At 40.2% G+C, this 20,386-nt stretch overlaps 1 protein-coding gene across 3 annotated transcripts in view; it reads right to left on the minus strand.

Moving 5' to 3' along the window:
• Positions 1 to 20,386, minus strand: part of PTCHD4 (patched domain containing 4) — a 185,730-nt gene that overhangs the window by 123,237 nt on the left and 42,107 nt on the right. For all 3 annotated transcript variants that reach the window (XM_040473725.1, XM_040473726.1, XM_040473723.1), the window contains one exon: positions 1,780 to 2,260. In XM_040473725.1, the coding sequence (XP_040329659.1) occupies positions 1,780 to 2,260 (481 nt within the window). The remainder of the gene's footprint in view (positions 1 to 1,779; positions 2,261 to 20,386) is intronic.

Genomic DNA, 20,386 nt, shown 5'->3' on the forward strand with positions numbered 1-20,386 from the left:
AAAACACCACTTTGATTTTGTAGAATTGATACTACAATTCAACACCACTGGAGACAATTTTTCTCCTTATTTGTATTGAATATAGAATTCTATATAACATATAATTTTCCTGATAAATCTTTCCATTACCTACTTAGATTGCCACAGTTTTAGGTATCTAATTTGTCATTTTGAATGAGCCATGCTGCATTTGTGAATCATGCTGAATGTTCCTTATGAATTTTATATTGTTATTTCAAGTCAAGAGACTGAGCTCAAAAAACAAGTATTAAATGGTTCAAATCCAGGCTCATCCTTTATCACTGGTACAAACAAATTTTAATATAGTTCTTTGGGAAAAAGAAAAAAAAAACTTTTGTTAACAAGATGAACATGCATTTAAAGACGATATGCAAAATCCAGGATGACTTTCAATTTCTTGAATCTAAGGGCTGTTTCCTATTGATCATTGAATCCAGCTCACTTAAAGCTTGATAAGATTTACAAAGCATTTGCTGTATGTTCTAAGTTTTAGGTGTATTCTACTCCATTCAAACAACAATTATTTGAAAGTGATACGATTATTACCCTTATTTTATATAAGAGTAACCTGAGGCTTACTGAGATGAACTGACTTACTAGGGGTCACAACGAACTTGGGTTTCCAGATAAAGAAGTTTGACCCCAGTACCTATACTATAAATCTGTTTTGCGGTATTCTCAAAAATGTTTGTTAAAGTGAAAACAAAAAGGGTCTGGATTACCTGGAAGACTTTTTGGCCACACACCTGTGGGGTTTTTCACTTAGTAATAAAATTGTAATTCATAGCTGATTTTAACATTTACTTTACAGCTCAAGACTCTCCTGTTCATGTCAGTTCACCTCGTAGAGGCCATTATTACAGCTCAACCTCCAAATCACTGAATGTGGGGAATTATATCATATCTGACAGAACTCTTTTGTAGTACCACAGATATCACCATTATCATGGCTTTTCTGATGCACTCCATCAGTCTCGTTGCTGAGCCATCACTCACATTTCTTCCCAGACTTGATCTTCTTTTTTGTGAGAACACACACACACACACACACACACACACACATCCCACACACACACTCATAAAGCATTTTCTAGACATTTATGTATGCCTAGGAGAAAAGTTATAAGAAGGAATAATCTTGAGTGAAGATGCTCATTAATTATTTTTACCAGAGATGTAAGAAATTGGGGGAGACACCTTTAAGCAGCAGCAGGAAGGTTTAGCTAATATGGAGGTAAGTAAATGAGTATAATTTCTGGAAAATTTTTGAAATGAATTAATAAGCCAAGATTAATGAAGGAGTTTTTCAGATTAGAACATGTCAGTAGTTCTTTGAATTTTCACCCTACGCTATTCATTCTTCACCATCATCAACTTGAAGATGCCCATGAATACGAGCCACAAAAGTTTGTTCAGACTTTTGTGTTCAGAGTTTGTGTTGGGTTTCCTTAGCTCCGTACTCCATTATCCCTGGCCTATCATTTTTGAAGAAGCAGAGTAGAGAATTCCAATATTGTATAATTTAAAAATACCTGACAGCACTCAATTCCCCAACAAAAACGGGAAGATAACTTGGTCAGCCTAAAATTTCCAAAAGGCCCAGTAAGGTGAAACGGACACCACCCCAAGTAAGATTTTACATAATCACACAGACGCATCAGTGCAAAATTAAAACGGATTTCTGCCTGAGAACTCAAGAAATATACTACCTTGCCCCATATCGGTAAGAATCCGATTACCACAAGGATGGATAGTTACCCATGGCGAAGAATGGGATTCCAAGCAGGGTGGAGTTGTACTTTCCATCGGTGATGAAGAAGATCCCTGCTGCCGTGATGATGGAGAGGCACACCGTGAGCACCCCCAGGAGGCCCAGGAAGGGCTTGCTGCGCAAACAGTCCTTCATGGAGCTGGAGAGGGTGGCTGTGGTCAGGATCAGCACAAGGCTCACCAGGACCTTGCTCCTGGCCAGGATGCTGGTCTTATGAAAGTCTCTCCAGAGGCTAAAGGATGCTAAAGAGTAGAGCTGGAAGTCCTGGTGCTCCTCCTGGAGCTTCCTCATAAGCTTACAGAACTCATTCTCCCACTTCTCCCCTATGAGGTCTTGGGTGGCAGAACCATAGGTCTGGAGGTAGTAGGTGATTTGAATGGCTCTGGCTGACTTGACCCGCTGGTCCTTGCTGTTTGGCACTTCCACTACCCCGCCCAGTTGGTGTCCAATAAAACTGTTCCTCCCATCCTTGAAAACAGAAAAAGGAGAGACTACAGTTACCAGAGAGATGCACATTCCAGACAACAGATTGTTACTCTAAGTGAAGGAACACAATGAAGGCAGAGGATGGCTCTTGCAATCGTGGAGCTGATGTGGGTAGAGTGGCACGTGAGGATTTTATATTTAACCTTTTGGAGTGTCATGGGATCCCATGCAAGATGATCAGGATTAGAAAGATGCAAAGAGAATTATGAAGCTATGCAAGACTCGCCACATGCATAGGGAAATGATCCATCCCGTCCCTACCCCCGTTCCCATCATTTCTGTCTGTAGCAGTCTATTACAACTCCTTTATGCAGGATCAAGTCTTACGATTCAGTTTCAGCCAAAAGTTTTCAGCTTCAGTTTCATGAAGCATGGCATGAGTTAACATTTCAAAAATTGGAAGAATAATCCATTTAGTAAATATACACTAAGCTTTTCAGGGTTAACACACACACCTACACCAACACACACAAACACACATGAACATTACAAACATCTATACTCTGGGGGCTCTGGGGGTGCAACGGTGGACTGCACACCAGATAGAAGATACTATTTGTTTTGTTTTTACAATTAACACAAGAGTGTTGAAATGTTTTCTAAATATGAGGTGAGCGCCTGCTCACTCATCATGATGTTCCCTCCAAACACCTGCCTCAGTCATAGGTTGACCTTTTCCCCATAGAACACAGTGGATAACCACCCCCCCCCCCCGATGAAACTGATAAGATTTCAGGTGGGCTTGTCAAAAGTCATTGTGATTTTAGAATTTCGCATGAAGTAGAGCAGACAAGGTCATAGGACTAGGATATTTATGAGAGAAGTGATCACTCCTCTTTAAGGTACAAGTAAGGTAGATACTGAGTTGTTTATTTACTTATTATTTTAAGTTTATTTATTTGTTTTGAGATGGGGGCAGAGAAAGAGGGAGATAGAGAGGATCCCAAGCAAGCTCAGCACTGTCTGTGTGGAGCCTGATACGGGGCTCAAACTCATGAACCATGAGATCAAGACCTGAGGCAAGATCAAGAGTCAGATGCTTAACCCACTGAGCTACAATGCACCCCAGATATGCAGTTGTTTAATTCAGAGCAGTAATTATCAACCAGTGTGCCTTAACATTCAGAAAGAAATCCCTGATGGCCATCACCAAATTTAAATCAATTTGGATATTTTCTTTTTGCCACAACTGTCATTTACTTCAGTGGCAATGGTGGTCAGATGCAATACTGAGCCCAATAGCAGGTCGCAAGGCGGAACATAGCATTGAAAATGTGCTGCAGGTACCACGTGAAATGCAGGCACGAAGGTACTTAGTGCCATGAGGAGAATCTGCATTTGCTACGTCAAGCAAGATATTTATCTCACAAGGATATAAAAGCATAGAAGCAGAGCAGGAAACAATTCTTTCTAGAAAGGTAGTGAAGAAGGGCAACAAACCCAAACAGTCTGCTAACCGTGGTTGTTATCACAGAATTGCAACGCACTCTACCCTCAAGTAGACACCTGTAGCCAGTTATTATGGACTCATTTAGTCAGACTCTATATCTGAGGTACTTGTTCCTATTTGTATTTTTAACATGCACTAAAGTAACTGTCGTACTTGAAAGTGTGTTGCAGGCACAAAAAAGTTTGAGAAATTTACAGCAAGTACAAATGTTGTTAGCGGTATCATTAAGATTTGTGAGGAGGAAATTTCATAGTCATTTCACATACCCATTTGTCCCTATACGTTAAGTAAAAGCAATTTTTCTACTTAATACAACCTGACCAACTCTACATGAACAATTTATTTCTAAATAAGAATTGGATTTGAGGTTTTTTTTCCTTCCTTTGCTTGGAAAATCTCCCCTTTCCAAGGCATCTTTGTATCTTTGTAAACTTTCCATCTTTTTTCATATATGTGTGTGTATATATCTATATATATATATATATCTATATATATATATATATATATCTATATGAAAAACCTGAAATTCCAGCTGGAGTTTCCCCACTCTCTCTTTTTGAAACCTTGTGGGCTTCTCCGATGAGCTGCAAGTGAAACAGTAGGAAAGCTTCAAAGAAGGAGTGGGCATCTTGTCCCAGCACTGAGAGACTGGAATATGGTTTCCACTCTTTAAAGAATTTCCACTCTTGCTCTCAATTAGGCTTGTTTATTTTTGGTTTAAGCTTGGTATAATTTTTAGCTCCACCCTGGTTTCTGCTTCTTTGAAATCCTGCCTGTGATGTTGACATGTGCTTTTGATTATTTGAAAGAGAAAGTATTTTAAAAGCTATATTTATTCACTTAAGAATGTGCAGTTCCATCTGTCTTTACTCATTCTTGTCATCAAAAAGATTTCTCGGGGATCTTTAACAGCGGAACAAAGATTTATGCGTCCCTCAGGCCTCATTTGGAGATTATAGTGGATCAAAGAGGGCACTGATAATGCGCCTGGACAAAAGTCAAAAGTCTACAGATTTTTAAACAACTGATCTTTATTGAGTTTGGCTAACTGCTCACCCCCCTTTTGAAGTTGTCTAATTGCCATTTCTTACAAAAATTACCTCATAAGAGATACGCTTTCATCCCATTATATTTAAATGGATGTAACTAATAGAATGGATTTCTCTCTCTTAATTTGTTCTAGTCCATGCACCAGAACAAAATAAACAAGGTCTTTAGACGTCCTTGAACAGAAAGCTGTGCTGAAAGGTCCACAGTTTGTACAAGCCATTGGCCCAGTCATCCTATATGATCTTGAGAAATCATCCCAATATTTCTCAGAACTATACTGAGCATATTTTTGTAAGGCAAAATTCTACTGTTTTGTAAGGGATGGTAGAAGAGTTTGTCAGTTTCCCAACTTTAACAGTTCATTGGTAGGAGAAATAGAGAATGAATAAAACATGTATTGTAATTATCCTCTGGGCAGAACTTCCCTGGACCTGTAAGCAGTCAGGGGGGGTTAGTGGCAAGAACGCCTAATCAGAAGTCCTGTGACCTGGCCTGCAGCACAGGTCTCAGGCTAACTGGCTAAGAAACCCTTGGCTGGTTCATTTCCCCTTGTAGGTTTCCATTTTCTCATCTCTAAATGGGCAGATATGAATATAGGAGTAAATGTTTACATAATGTTGAAGATAATTTTCAGCTCTATTTTCCTATGAAAATACTACCTATAAAGTCAGATGTGAAGGCCAGAAATGATATCATTATAATAAAGCCATGAATTAATTATTTTTATGGCATAACAAAATCTTACCATTCACCAGGTAGGACATTTGTGTTTAACAGGTGAGCAAATGTAGAGGCTCAGAGAAGGCAGACCTGTTAGTCAAAGTGATGAACCCAGGGTTCCAATGCAATTCTTCTGATTCCAAATCCAGAACTTTCTAGAATCCTGTGGGGCTGACTTCAGGGAGGCCACTTTGGTTCCTAGTCCCCACTAACTGTTATTTATTTTTATTTTTATTTTTATTTTTATTTTATTTTATTTAAAAAAAATTTTTTTTTCAACGTTTATTTATTTTTGGGACAGAGAGAGACAGAGCGTGAACAGGGGAGGGGCAGAGAGAGAGGGAGACACAGAATCGGAAACAGGCTCCAGGCTCCGAGCCATCAGCCCAGAGCCTGACGCGGGGCTCGAACTCACTGACCGCGAGATCGTGACCTAGCTGAAGTCCGACGCGTAACCGACTGCGCCACCCAGGCGCCCCTGTTCTTTTTTTTTAATGTTTACTTATTTTTGAGAGAGAGAGAGATAAAGCGTGAGTGGGGGAGGGGCAGAGAGAGAGGGAGACCCAGAATCTGAAGCAGGCTCCAGGCTCTGAGCTGTCAGCACAGAGCCCAACGCGGGGCTTGAACTCAAGGACTGCGAGATCGTGACCTGAGCCAAAGTCCGATGCTTAATCGCTTACATGCATGTTGATTCAACTTCCTCCTTTTCCAACAAAACCTCTTACGCAAATTCTAAAATTCCTTTAAGTACAGAAATCACATTTGTAGGCCCGAAGATAAACCTTAAAAACACGACAAAATGGTAACACATCACTTTCAATGCTCTCCTGTTTCAGTGTTTCACTGAATTGAACAGACATCACTAACAGGAGATGAACTGAAGTTCCTAACTCCACATCCTTGTGTTCGCTTCTGCTCTTCTTGTGCCCACTTCTGCTCGTCCGTTTCTGTACATCGAAGCCAGAGCCCACGTGCACAACTCTAAATGAGATGACACCACTTATGCACTTATAACCTTCTACTTGCTTCCACTTGCACTGGGAAGAAATGAGAATTCCTTACCAGGTCTGCAAGGCTCTGCATGTCCCACCGCGGGCTGAGCCTCAGACCTTGTCCCCCACCAGTCTTCTCCCCATGAATTCTATTCCAGCTTTCCTGTCTTGCTTCCTATTCCTTCAACACACCAGCTTTCACCACATGGCCTTTGCACCTGCCATGCCCTCTGCCTGGAATGCCTTCCTCTACTCTTCTATGGCCAGGGCTACTTCTTCAAGGAGGTCTTACCTTTATTTATAAAATTTTTTTTTCAACGTTTATTTATTTTTTGGGGGACAGAGAGAGACAGAGCATGAACGGGGGAGGGGCAGAGAGAGAGGGAGACACAGAATCGGAAACAGGCTCCAGGCTCTGAGCCATCAGCCCAGAGCCTGACGCGGGGCTCGAACTCACGGACCGCGAGATCGTGACCTGGCTGAAGTCGGACGCTTAACCGACTGCGCCACCCAGGCGCCCCTTTTTTTTTTTTTTTTAATTTTTTTTTTTTTAGGTCTTACCTTTAAAGAGAACATTTGAACCGCATGCTCTAAACTAGACACTTCCTTCCCAGCCCTCACTTTATGATATGCTCCTATTTTGTCTTCTCCCTACAAAGGATTTCTGTCTGAAGTGATCTTATTGAACCATTCAAATGTTCCTTCAACTAGCATGTGTGTTCGCTGAGAGCTGACACCTTTCTTATCTTGCTCACTGACAATTTCCCGGGGTTTAGAACACAGCCTGGTATATAATGAACATCCCATAATATTTAACTCAGTTCACCCTGAGGTATATATAACTAATCATACGTTATTTTTTTAAATGTTTGTTTTTATCTTTGAGAGAAGAAGAGAGACAGATCACGAGTAGGGGAGGGGCAGAGAGAGAAGGAGACACAGAATCCGAAGGAGGTTCCGGGCTCTGAGCTGTCAGCGCAGAGCCTGATGTGGGGCTCGAACTCACAAACCATGAGATCGTGACCTGAGCTGAAGTCAGATGCTCAACTGACTGAGCCACCCAGGTGCCCCCATGCATTATTGTTGTAGACACTATTTTATTAACAGGAAAAGCAAGAGACAGCTCAAAGTGTCTGAGGACAATAGGGTCTCGGATGAAGAAAGGTGTATATAGAAATTGGAGGCTGGTACAGGAAAAAAAACCCCATAAATTTTACCTTTTTTTCCAGTCCCTTTACTCTACTGTAACATTTCCCTAAAATATGTTTCCTCCTCTATTTTCATTGCACACCGAACATAGTCTAGTGGCAGGGGGACTTAGTGAGTACTTGAAAAAAGGATTTGCATGCAGGTCTGGGGGCAAAGGACAGCCAAAGTGTTCAAGGAACTGAAGGAAAAGATGAGGTCTGAGGGTAGAGAGCAAAGCAAGGTCTTTTAAATTTAAGAGCCAGGAAAGCCTTATTAGGGAGCCGGAGTTAACTGTTCTGCAGTAAGAAACCACTGGGAGTTTTAAGCAGGGAACTGCACACTTTACTTCTTGGAGTGCTTTCTCATTGTACCATGGGAGATGATTTAGGCAGTAAGGGTGACTTTAAAGGAAAGAGTTCCATTAGGAAGTCCCTGCAGTATTTCAGGTTCTTGATGCAGCATGAAAAAAAAAAAAAAAGTCAGCCCAGGCAGTCTGTGGTAGGTAAGTTGTTCCAAGGTTAATCAGTGCATTTACAGGTCATGATGCTACCTCACAGCCACAAAGCATCTCATCATATTCTCTCTCCAGGAGCAGTAATGTCAGAAGAAGACAAAAAATATCTTGAATTCTTTAGGTCTTACTCAGTTTACAGTAACTACTGAGTAGCTTTTAAAAATTACCACCCAATCCAAAGCTCTACAGTGGAAAAGGCAATTAAGACTCTCAGAGACAAGATCAAAGAATAAATTCTTCAAGAGATAGGAGAGGAAAGAGACATTAATGTCACAAACTATTGGGCAGAGAAAAAAAATTAGTCAGTGATGCTTTGAAATTATAGGGGAGTAAGTGTCATATCTGCTCAATGTATGTGCTAGGTTGACATCAAGATACTTTCTGGGATTGCAAGATAATTTAGCTGCAGACCTCTGTCCAAGACAATTGCATTTCAGATTTCACTGATTTTTGATGAGGTAGACACTGCAAGGATATTGGAAACTTTTAGATGATCAGTTGTCTTGTATTGCTGAAAAGAAAATCTTCCCATGTATAGAAGACAGTGATATTTCTTCTTTTTTAATTTTAATTAAAAAAAATTTTTTAATGTTTATTTATTTTTGAGACAGAGAGAGAGAAAGAGCATGAACAGGGGAGGTCAGAGAAAGAGGGAGACACAGAATCTGAAACAGGCTCCAGGCTCTGAGCTGTCAGCACAGAGCCCGACGCGGGGCTCGAACCCACGGACTGCGAGATGATGACCTGAGCCGAAGTCGGACGCTTAACCGGCTGAGCCACCCAGGCGCCCCCGTTTTTAATTTTTAATTTTAGAGAGCAGGGGAGGGGCAGAAGGAGAGAGAGAAACTCAAGCAGGCTTCCTACTCAGTGCAGAGCCGAACACGGGTCTCAATCCCATGACCCTAGGATCATGACCTGAGCCGAAACCAAGAGTCAGATGTTCAACAAGGCAGTGGTATTCTAACAAAATGGTAAGGTTTGTTGTTGTTTTGTTTGCTTGTTTGTTTAAATAAGATTTCCCTCCTATTTATTTCTGAACTTATGTCTCTTTGTTTTATTCTCAATATCAAATATTGTAGAATAAACTGCCATTAAATGAAATCCTCAGCTATCTTGGATTTCCTCACCAGAGTTTCATATTGAGTAGAAACAAGCAAATAATGAGAAACAAGGTTCCTATAAGGTATTTAAAGAAAAAAGAATCAAAATGCTACTCCTGAAACCATTACTACACTATATGTTAACTAACTTGGATTTAAATAAACAACAATAAAATAAAGTAAAAAAAAATAAAGAAAAAGGAATCAAAACTTATTTTGAAAATGACTTTAAAACATTGAAATGCCCTAATAAAGAACGAATTAAATTTCTTATGTCATATTACTAAGCTAGGGTAGTGCACGTGTGTATTTTTTTTTTCAAATAGCAAAGTTAAAAAAATAAGGTTTGTATTGTTGAAATGAAATATGAACTTTAGCCTACCGGAATAGACGTTTAAGAATACACTCTAGCATATCACTTTTTAACACACGAGGCAGACTCAGTTTTATGACTTAAGAACTTTCTTTGCATTATCCTAGGTCATTTTATGAGAAAGTGCTTTGCTGGAGTAGCCTCAACTCACCAAAGAGGACACAGGCTGTGGCACAGCCAATCACTTATTCTTCTTTCTGACTCCATCAGGCATGTTCCTGACACAGCTGCACCTATGTTTGAATAGTTTAAGAATACATTTGAATGAAAGGAAGTATAATACAGCAGTTATGTACAGACTCGAGAATCCAACCGTCTCGCTTAGAGAACCAGTGTCAACATGGACAAGGTGTGGAGCTGTCTGGATGTCAGTTTTGTTACTGGTTAAAGTAAGAATCATTGGGGTATCTGTGTGGCTCAGTCCATTGGGTGGCCGACTTCAGCTCAGGTCATGATCTCATGGTTCATGGGTTCGAGCCCCACATCGGGCTCTGTGCTGATAGCTCAGAGCCTGGAGCCTGCTTCGGATTCTGTGTCTCCCCTCGCTCTCTGCCCCTCCCCTGCTCACACTCTTTCTCTGTCTCTCAAAACTGAATAAACATTTAAAAAAAATAAGAATCATAAGGCATTGTGAGGATCAAGTGTGCTAATGCATATAAAGCATTTAGAATAGTGCTCAGAAAGTGTTGGGTATTATTCTTATTAATATGTCATACATTAAATGTTTGAATGATGCTGTTTATTCACTGAGACATCTAATATTATTCTACATTTCCCAGCAAATATCTGTAATGTGATGAGAGAAGACAGGGCCCAGAATCCAAGTATCTGACTCCAAGTTCCAGTTCTGCTACTATACGGCAAGGTGACAGGGCATGACTTCTCGGGATAGCAACTCCATCTCAAAAATAAAAGGCTTGGCTTATATTATTTCTAAAGGTTTCATTCGCTCTGTATTTAATGATTCATCTCTGGTGAAGTCATTAGACACTCCGAAGTAGGCTAGAAAAATCTACCCTAAGGGAAAAAGAAATAAGGAAGAAGAAACACAAGATGACCCATGTTCATTTCCATAGAAACAAGAAGCTTTTTATCTTCTTTAAAATCTGGACCCAGTAGCTTTTCTCTCTTGGAGTAATTTCCAGAGAGAATGCTTCTCCAGTGGAAAAAGATCAAGAGTTTGCCCGATTTTACCTAGATGCAAATCATCTCTCAGTAGCCTAGATGAATTGATTTCTTATTCAGTAAAATTCATTTTCTCTTCAGCTCTCCATGTCATGAGTACCCTGTCTTCAGTTATTTATTTACTTATCACAAAATTGGATAAATACATTTCATTTCTCCTTTACTGATGCAAAATCTGTACACAAATTTATTTTAAAAGTATGGAAGTAGAGTTAACATGTACATTAAATGTGAGGCATATAGCAAAGAACTTTTTGTTTTTTCTGTAATTCATCTTAGTGACCCTATCCCAAAAATTTCAATTGAAAGCAATAGGACTATTTTCAGTGAGTCTCTCACAAAGGCATCAGCATAACCACTCATGGGCAAGTGTTCCCTATCAAAGGACATTTAGCTTTGATGCAATTCTCCATAAAGGAAGCTGGCCATCATTCACAGGGGAATGTTTGTGGAATGCACAAAGGCCTCAAGTGCAATGCCCCCTTCAGGAGAAGGATTGAAAGTCCTACTCTTGCCTTTCTTTTGGGGGAAACTCTCCCCCAAACACTCTAGTTTACAGTCACATGCTGTATCAGGAGGATGACATCTGAGTCATTAGCACCTCTGAGTGGAAAAGTAGATCAGATGAACAACCTACAGACTAACAACCTACTGAGGCAGAGTAGAGCCCCAAAGATCCTCACAGAAATGGGAAAGAGGAAGGGTCAAAGGCAGAGGTATTGCAGGTAACTACCTGGGGCAGCAGTGTGGTGAAGTCTTGGTGTGCTCAAGGACATGACACACGCAGGGAAACAGTCAAGAAGGGTAGAGTCATTCATTCATTGAAGACACATTCAGTGAACACCTGCTCTGTGTCAGCCAGATGTTGAGGTTAGAATGGTGAACTGCGACAGTTCCTCTCTTCAGAAAGCCTTTGGGGTGGAGTGGCAGAGGGATACAAATGAGCAGAAAGGCATTTAAAAATATATAGGTATTAAGGAAGCACTGAAAAGCAATTGTCTAGCCTAGCAGGGACTAAGAAGACTTTCTGAAAAGGGGTGCATCTTAGCTGAGCCCTGAAGCATGAGTAACAATTGCCCAGATGAAGATGGGGTGGACATGAGGAAGGAGGATCTTCCAGGCAGAGGGAACGGCATATGCAAAGGCCTCAAAAGGAGAATATGCATGTTGTGTTCCAGGGACTTGGAGAATGACTGGAATTTACAGTGGGGGTGGGGAGGGCGATGCAGAAATGAGTACTGGGAGTGAGTATGGAGATTTGCTTTATTCAAAAGCTCTCTTTGACAGCAGTGTGAAAAATCAGCCTTAGGTGTGCCTTGGGATGGAGACAGACACTAGAAAGGGAGCATGGGATTGTTTTCTTGCCTTCCTCACAGCTTTATTTAAGCCAAGACCTACCTGATTGTACGAACATTATTTTTTAAAAAAATTTTATGGAATTCACACTATTCTGGAAAATAAGTTTTCCCCACACCTGGGTTTTTTTTTCCCAAAGAACCATGTCTTCCTGAGTGCTAGAACTTCTTGGAGAAAACCTTCCTTCCTAGAGGTGCAGGAGTTGCTAACGGTGATTTACTTCTAATGGTTCCCAGAAATCTCACAAATTCAAACAATATATGCACTGAGTGTCTGGGAAGGCAAATTGCTAGTGTGTGCATAGAAAACAAGATAAGGACAAATACACAGAAAGAAAAAAGCCTCTTCCTTGGAAGAGTTTGTACTTTTGTTATAGAAACAAAGCCTATAAAATGGCGAGAAAATAAAGCAGCAGAGAAAATTGGAACTCAGAAGACATTGCTGAGGAATGCAGATAACTGCTGAGGGCTGCAAAATTATATACATACAGCATGATCTCAACCATGTAAAAATAAATATGCATGTAAAAATATTCAAAGGAAATCATCAAAACTTAAACATTGGCTCTTATTTGGTATGAAATTATAGATCACATCTGCTTTCTTGGTTAGTTGGGCTATTATATATTTGAAAAACTATGGACTCATCAACAAAAATAATAAAAAATAAGTATGTTAAGGGAACTGTATAAAGGGTAGTTAGGAATGGGAAGGATAAATTAGGTTTGATTTCTGATCACACTTCACTTAGACAAGCAGTGGAAGAGGAGGGAGGGCCAAGAAGCAAGACACTTTTATTTTTGGGCTCAAGTCTTAAGCAATCTGTCTTGTGGCTTCTAACTCAACTTACGTTATGATGGTTCATTCTTCTCCCTGAAGGACTGTGGTTTTGCCCACTGAAATATAATGAACAACAGTGGTCTACTTAAAGTTACAGTTAAATAACAACAGATTCCTGGCTTCTAGGGTAGGGTATAGTGCTAACTGTTGGAGATGCAAGAGAGAAGGATCAAAGGAGAAGACTTCCAAAGGGAAGGGCTGGAGAAGGTGCAAGGCCTTAGGACGTGTTTACACAGCTGAACAACGCGCGGCTCATAAGGAACGCCTAGAGCCATTAACATTGTCCAGGGCTGGATCCTCCTTCACACCTGACCCTTCCTAGTGTTATAGAAACCAATTAACTCAAAATTCAACCTTGAAAAGCTAAACCATTAGACTGAATAACACACTTGCTTAGCTGACTTTATGCATGTAGTCTTTAGCAATTATCCTAATAAAAGAAGCTTCATTCTGGAGTCAGGGCCTCATTCCCACTCGACTATGAGGACCTTCACTTCACTGCACTTTGTTTGAGGACTCATCTTTTGTGACTCCTCCGGCCATACTCCCTGCAACAGCTAACACTCAAACTCTCAAGCTGATCTGACCTTGCACTGGTGCTGTGGTATTTTCTTGGCAAAGAAAAGATCATGAGAACCTTGGTGGCTTAATGTCACTTTTCTTCCTTTGAACTTGAGTTCCAAACTGACCCTCATGAGGTTCTTTTTAATTTTTGTCTTTGTATCATTCCTTCCCATGCATTTTTTAATCTGAAAACAGAAGCCAAATTAATTGACCCATTATGTACAGGATTTGCTGTACATAAAACATCACTCTCAGCAGAAACTTTCCTTCTTTCTTGAAATATCTAGACCATTGTAACCACAGAGGTCTAGACTATGAGGTTGGTCAAAACTTCCAGGAAATATGCTGTTGATTTATGCAATGTGGAGATAGCACTGCCATTTATGAACTCCATTTTTCTAATTTCTTCTAATTTCTATTCTTCTTTGTTTTCCAAGATTGTATAAAATTTTCATTCAAAGGGGCCTCTACTGATGATTCATACAGGTTGCCTTTTACCATTGCTCTGACTAGCCTTCCAGATTTAGAGAAGATAGAAAATGAAGGTGAGACATTTCTCAAGCTAAAGGAAATGAATTTGGGGCACGTATTTCAAGGAAAGGTAGAGGAATTGACATATTGTGAAAGAATGTGAAATGGAAAAAGTAGCCTTTATTTGCAGTTGTGTGGGTGAGGTTAGCTGTGTCCTTTGATAAAACAAAAGTAACACCCTTGGGTGTCTACCGAAGATAAATCAGATCTTGATCTCTCATTGTCTTATATGAACAACCTCCCCACCTCTTCCTTGCTCCATTTCCTTTCTCTTCTACTTCTCCTGCTTCTTCTGCTTTTTTCCCTCTCTCTCCTCCCCTCTGAACCCTTTCTTTCAGTTTTCCTCCCCCTCCCTCTCCCATCATTGTCCTTCCTGTATTTGAAAGACAACTACCTAGAAGCCACAGTGAAGGATAATTATTGAACTATGTCAGTAAAATGCTAGATAAAGAATACAATGCTTGCTTAAGTCCATTTTATCTTCACTAAATTACCTTTCCTTTTTAATCCCCAAAGGACAGACATGCTTTGAAAGTATCATGTGTGATACACATTCTAATGAGATCCATGAAATTGTTCTTTACTACTACCAAGGTATCCAACCTCAAAGATATTAAAATAATTGAAAGCCTTTTGATAAAGCTAAGAAAGTAAGTACTCTCCTATCTCACAGCTCCATGTGGGAGTTAAATATTCCTTCTCTCAGCATAGGAGATGAGGGTGTAATGGCTCACCTTTGCAAGGGCGTTAACATTTTCTGGGTTGATGTGACATATTTTTCTCAAGTGCATGGGCTGATCTTTGTTTTAAACTCTATATTCTTGGATATCCGTCAAAGGAGCATCTGGACGCCTTTAGGAGGTACATTTTTAAGATACCTGAGTAAAAAATTAATCCAAAAGCAAAGTGTGTGCTTTTTGCAAAAGATTATCCAAAAATCTTTGAAGACTTCGAAATAATTTTCTGCTTGTGTTGCTTGAAAGAAAAAGAACTGCTTTTCTAGTTGTCTTTGCTTAAGGCTAATATTAAAAAATAAAAATATCTACATACTAATACTTGCTTGATATAGGAAAGAAGTAACCCACTTAAAGTAAGTTAAGTGAGGAAATAAGTCAGAAGCACATTAAGTTATGCATAATGACTGTCTAGAATTTAGCTTTAGTAAGGAAGGTAAAATTTCATGTTATTTTATTATCTGAATCAGACAAAGTCATGCAACATTCAAATATATGTGTTTTTATTTAAATATTTTTTTTAATGTTTATTTATTTTTGAGAGAGAGAGACAGAGCACAAGTGGGGGAGGGGCAGAGAGAGAGCAAGACCCAGAATCCCAAGCAGGCTCCAGGTTAAGAGCTGTCAGCACAGAGTCCAGTGCAGGGCTGGAACTCACAAGCCGTGAGATCATGACCTGAGCTGAAGTCAGAAGCTTAACCAACTGAGCCACCCAGGTGCCCCCATGTGTCATTTTATACTCATGTGATGCTTTTCAATGAATACATTCATTATTTGATACCATATTCTTATTTTTGGTTTGGGACATATGGTGACCTTAATAAGTTAGGTGGTAGTCAATTACAGTGACTAAAAGCATATGATGGATTATACCACAATGTTTTGGCAATTGAGTTACTTTTTATGCAATAGGGGTTTTTATGCAGTAGGGGAAAATACTAAGGCAGACAGTTTCTTTATAATGAAAGTAATCATCACTGTAAATTTACCATTCGAAATTAGGCCAATTTTAAGGGGTCAACCCACATTCTAGCCTCTGGGAGTTTGATTGCCTCCACTACATAAACATGATTGCTGCTTCTTCCAGCCACACATAAACATCCCTCTTGGCCGTGTCAGTTCTAATATCTCCTAGCTCTATATCATGAAGTTTGGAGACAATGCTTCTCATCAAAATTGTGCTCCTACTTCAGGTTGGTTTCAATTTATGCTGAATTTTCCAAATAGTGCCAAGTTTCAGCAGCCCCATTTCGCAAAATCGATATATTTTTTCTTCAGCAAATCACTACCTTTCTTTCCAAAGCACAACACTTCAGCATAGAGAATTCTCTCGAACCCTATCCTTTTTTTTTTTTTTCAACGTTTATTTATTTTTGCGGCAGAGAGAGACAGAGCATGAACGGGGGAGGGGCAGAGAGAGAGGGAGACACAGAATCGGAAACAGGCTCCAGGCTCTGAGCCATCAGCCCAGAGCCCGACGCAGGGCTCGAACTCACAGACCGTGATATCGTGACCTGGCTGAAGTTGGACGCTTAACCGATTGCGCCACCCAGGCGCGCCCCTCGAACCCTATCCTTACAAGGTGTTAAGAAATGAACTGAGATCTCTTCCCCATTCTTCAGACCCACAACATATTCCGGAGGTATCACACGCCACGTGTCTGGCATTAGCAGTTCGGTTTTACAGTTTGGAGAACTTGGGGTTGAGTGCTGATCTGGCTACTTAAGATCACTGTGAGTTTTGGAAAATTACTTAGATTCTCTGAGCCTCTTTTGTTAGTTGTGAAAGGGGGCTGTCTAGCTCATAAGCATTATTATGAGAAATAAGTTTGGTGGTATTTGAAGAGGGATGGCACCCCATTTGTTATTTTGTAAAGGCTCTATCAAGAGTTATTATCTAACTACAAAATGACGGTTGAGTGATTCAGTAATATTAAAATGAAATAAAAACAGGGGCGCCTGGGTGGCTCAGTCGGTTAAGCGTCCGACTTCAGCTCAGGTCACGATCTCACGGTCGTTGAGTTCGAGCCCCGCATCGGGCTCTGGGCTGATGGCTCAGAGCCTGGAGCCTGCTTCCAATTCTGTGTCTCCCTCTCTCTCTGACCCTCCCCCGTTCATGCTCTGTCTCTGTCTCAAAAATAAATAAACGTTAAAAAAATTAAAAAAAAAATAAAATGAAATAAAAACAGCATGGCCCTTGGCAGCAAAAACATCCCATCTACCCTTAGCCTATACTACAAGTACAGGAAGTTTCCAGGGCTCCCTAATTAGGGTATATTTAACTAAAAGGAGGAACAAAAGTTCCTAAGTATCTGTTCTAGTCCTGAGGGTCCACTCTCTATATGGCTTAGAGCTTGGTCCCAGCTTAACGCAGATTCAGGAGACAGACTGCATCTTGTATTTTTTTAGTATTTTTTTAAGTTTATTTATTTTGAGAGAGAGAGACAGAGAGAGAGAGAGAGAGAGAGAGAGAGAGAGAGAGAGAATGAGTAGGGGAGGGGCAGAGAGAGAGGGAGAGAGCGAGAATCCCAAGCAGGGTCCATGTTGTCAGTGTGGAGCCCGACACAGGGCTCAATCCCACAAACCGTGAGATCACAACCTGAGCCAAAATCAAGAGTCTTAATCGACTGAGCCACCCAGGCACCTCTGCATCTGGTACTTTTAGGGGAAACCTAAAATGGTTGCTTTGATTTCCCCTTAATATACTCCATATGACCCTAAACATTGGCTTTTTCTATTTTGGAAAACAATTCAATATCAGAGCAAATTCACTGGGAAACTGAGCTCATGAAATTTACTCTCCTCCGCAGCGGGCATCCCAGTGTTCATTGGGTTCAGGAATTTAGTCAGGCCTGCATGTCAGCACTGCCATCTGCTTTTATTCCAGGCACCAAACAGGTGGGCTTCTAGATGTGACAAATTCCATTGTAGAAAGAGACCCTGCAGCTTTGTGGCACTCTGTGCAGCCAAGACTACGATGGGATGATGGAAGCAAGAACCAAACCTCCTGATTCTACAATACGGCTGGGGGGGGGGGGGGGCGCTCACTGAACTGTTCTTCTGTAACTAAGAGCACCTGGTGAAACCATGAAGGAGCCTGTCATAGCCTCTCTATTTTATCACCTTTATGTACATTTCATACATAAAATGGCAGCATGCAAAAGGCAGATGAGGTGATTCCACACTCACATTGTTTCATATTGTGTTTGCTGACCCAGTATCTTATCACCCTACTGGATTCCCAAAGGAATATAATTTCATCAAAAGAATTTGCAGCAAACTTTGATTTTAATATGTTTGTTTCACTACAACATTTCATGCTTTCTATAGATACTACCCTACACGTTCTTTCCGATATTCTTTAACATATCACAGGCATCACTGACGTTTATTCAAGAATGCCGAGAGCCCTGTGTCTATTACAGTATTAATATAAACCCAATGCATCTCATCTTCCTCACTGATAGCAGATATCTTTATTCAAATAACTTGATTATATTAAAGTGAAAAGAAGGAAAAAACACAGACAGAATGAGAAATGTAAATAAAGCCCACATAGACATGGCTTCTAACTTAACGCACCCAACAAACTAGTGTTTTGGAGCACCTGCTACAAGTGAAACTATTTTCCAGGCACAAAAATACAAACCGCTGGTTCCTTGTCCCAAAGAACATTCACCATCACTCTACCTTACTAAAACACAGGTTAATTCCCTATAATTTTGCAAGTAGTCAGAGAATTTGAGGCTTCTATATCACGCCTTCTTTATGAATAAGGTGAGAGGCTCTCTTTTTTACACAGCTTATGTAAAGAAAACAGCCTAACATCCTTCATTTACATAGAGGTACTTTGTGGAAGCACAATTAACTTGGTAAGTGGGTGTCTGCTTTGACTGAAAGATCAGGGCTATTTGAAGCCACTGCAATCAGTTACATAAGCAGGTATTTAGGGGAGACTTTTCAAATGCATATTGCTATGTCAATGCACTGTTAAAAAAAAAAAACCCAATAATAACACACAAACCGAAAACAACACTCCCTCAGAATTGGGGCTGGCAGCTGTCTGGACTACATTGGAGCTATTTACAAGGAAATACTGAGCGAGTGTCTAAAGGAAAGGAATGACAATCAGCACTGAGCTACCCAATTTGGATAATGAAGGATTCTTCTTGGTGTGGAAGGCAATGAGGCCCACCACTCCCTCCAGCAGCAGGTTGTTGTTTGTTTGTGTGTTTGTTTTCCTCCCACACCAGTTTAAGCAATGATGTTTGCTATTTCTCATCCAGAACAGAAAAGAAGGATAAACCCAACAGAGAAATCAAAAGGGTCTTGTGTACCATCTGAAGGAATCTGGAAGAGTTGCCATTAAAAATCTTTAAAACAAGAAGGGACCTGATGAGATACAAGTTAGAGGTTCCCTCTGATAGCAATATGGAGACTGGTCTGAAATGCACGTGTGCATATGTGTGTGTGCGTTGGGATTTTACAACAGGGTGATTGATGAGTAGGTTCCAATATATATTCAGGTGAGAGATGAAGAATGCTTAAAATGAACAAGGGGCAATGGAGAGAAGAGAAAATGGTATTTCAATAAAAGGGTATTTAAGGAGTACAATGGATAGAACTGGGTGACTGACTGCATGTGAGTAATGAAGGAAAAATGGAAGAAGGAAATGAGGACCATAGAATGTGGCTCAAGAGCCTGGTGTACAACAGGGGCACTCACCAACCTAAAGACTATGTTTGTGTGGGAATAGGGGAACAGGAATGGAGCCCAATATTTTGAGTTTTAAGTACCTGGAAAACGTCAAGTTGGAGATACTTACAAAGAAAGAAATTGCTTAAGGCAAAGGCTAGAGATGAATACTTCACTGGTATACAAATTTAGAAGCTTGATATAAGGCCACACTTGTCCAGAGAGTGAATAATGTGAGCATACAAGAAGCTGTGGTAAGAATGCAGAGGAATAAGGAAAATAAGATCAGGAAAATTCATTAAAAGGCAACTAATGCAGAAAAATAGCAACCCATTTTGTAGAGTCTTACATATGTTGATGAAACATTTCACCAGCCCTGATAGGGAAAATATATTAAAGAAAGGAAGGGTCATCATGGACGGCAACCCATTTGCTGACAATTGTTTAATTATCTCAGAATAAATTTTTGTAGGACGTGAGCTTACAATACACTCAAATGTTCCAATTCATTGAAATGAAAGCGGTTCAGATCCAAAGAATAGTCTTCAGTTGGAATATTTTCTCAGTGCTTTAATAGGAAATTCCCGCCAGTCAAGAGAAGTTGCATCCTGTTCAACCTTTTGAGATGAAGGATTTGCCTTTTAATGAGAAATTTGCATTTCATTATAATGATGTACCCCTCTGTCCTTGACTTGGTTATTCTCTACAGAAGGAGTGACTTCTTTGCACCTTGTGCTCAGCATATAGTAATGACAGATTCCAGAAAATTTATCTCAGACATTAAAAAGAAAAGGCATAGTTAAAAGAAGTGAGTACA

This window comes from Herpailurus yagouaroundi, unplaced genomic scaffold (genome assembly GCF_014898765.1).
Source record: "Herpailurus yagouaroundi ecotype Mexico unplaced genomic scaffold, PumYag 139, whole genome shotgun sequence".
Classification (NCBI taxonomy): Eukaryota; Metazoa; Chordata; class Mammalia; order Carnivora; family Felidae; genus Herpailurus; species Herpailurus yagouaroundi.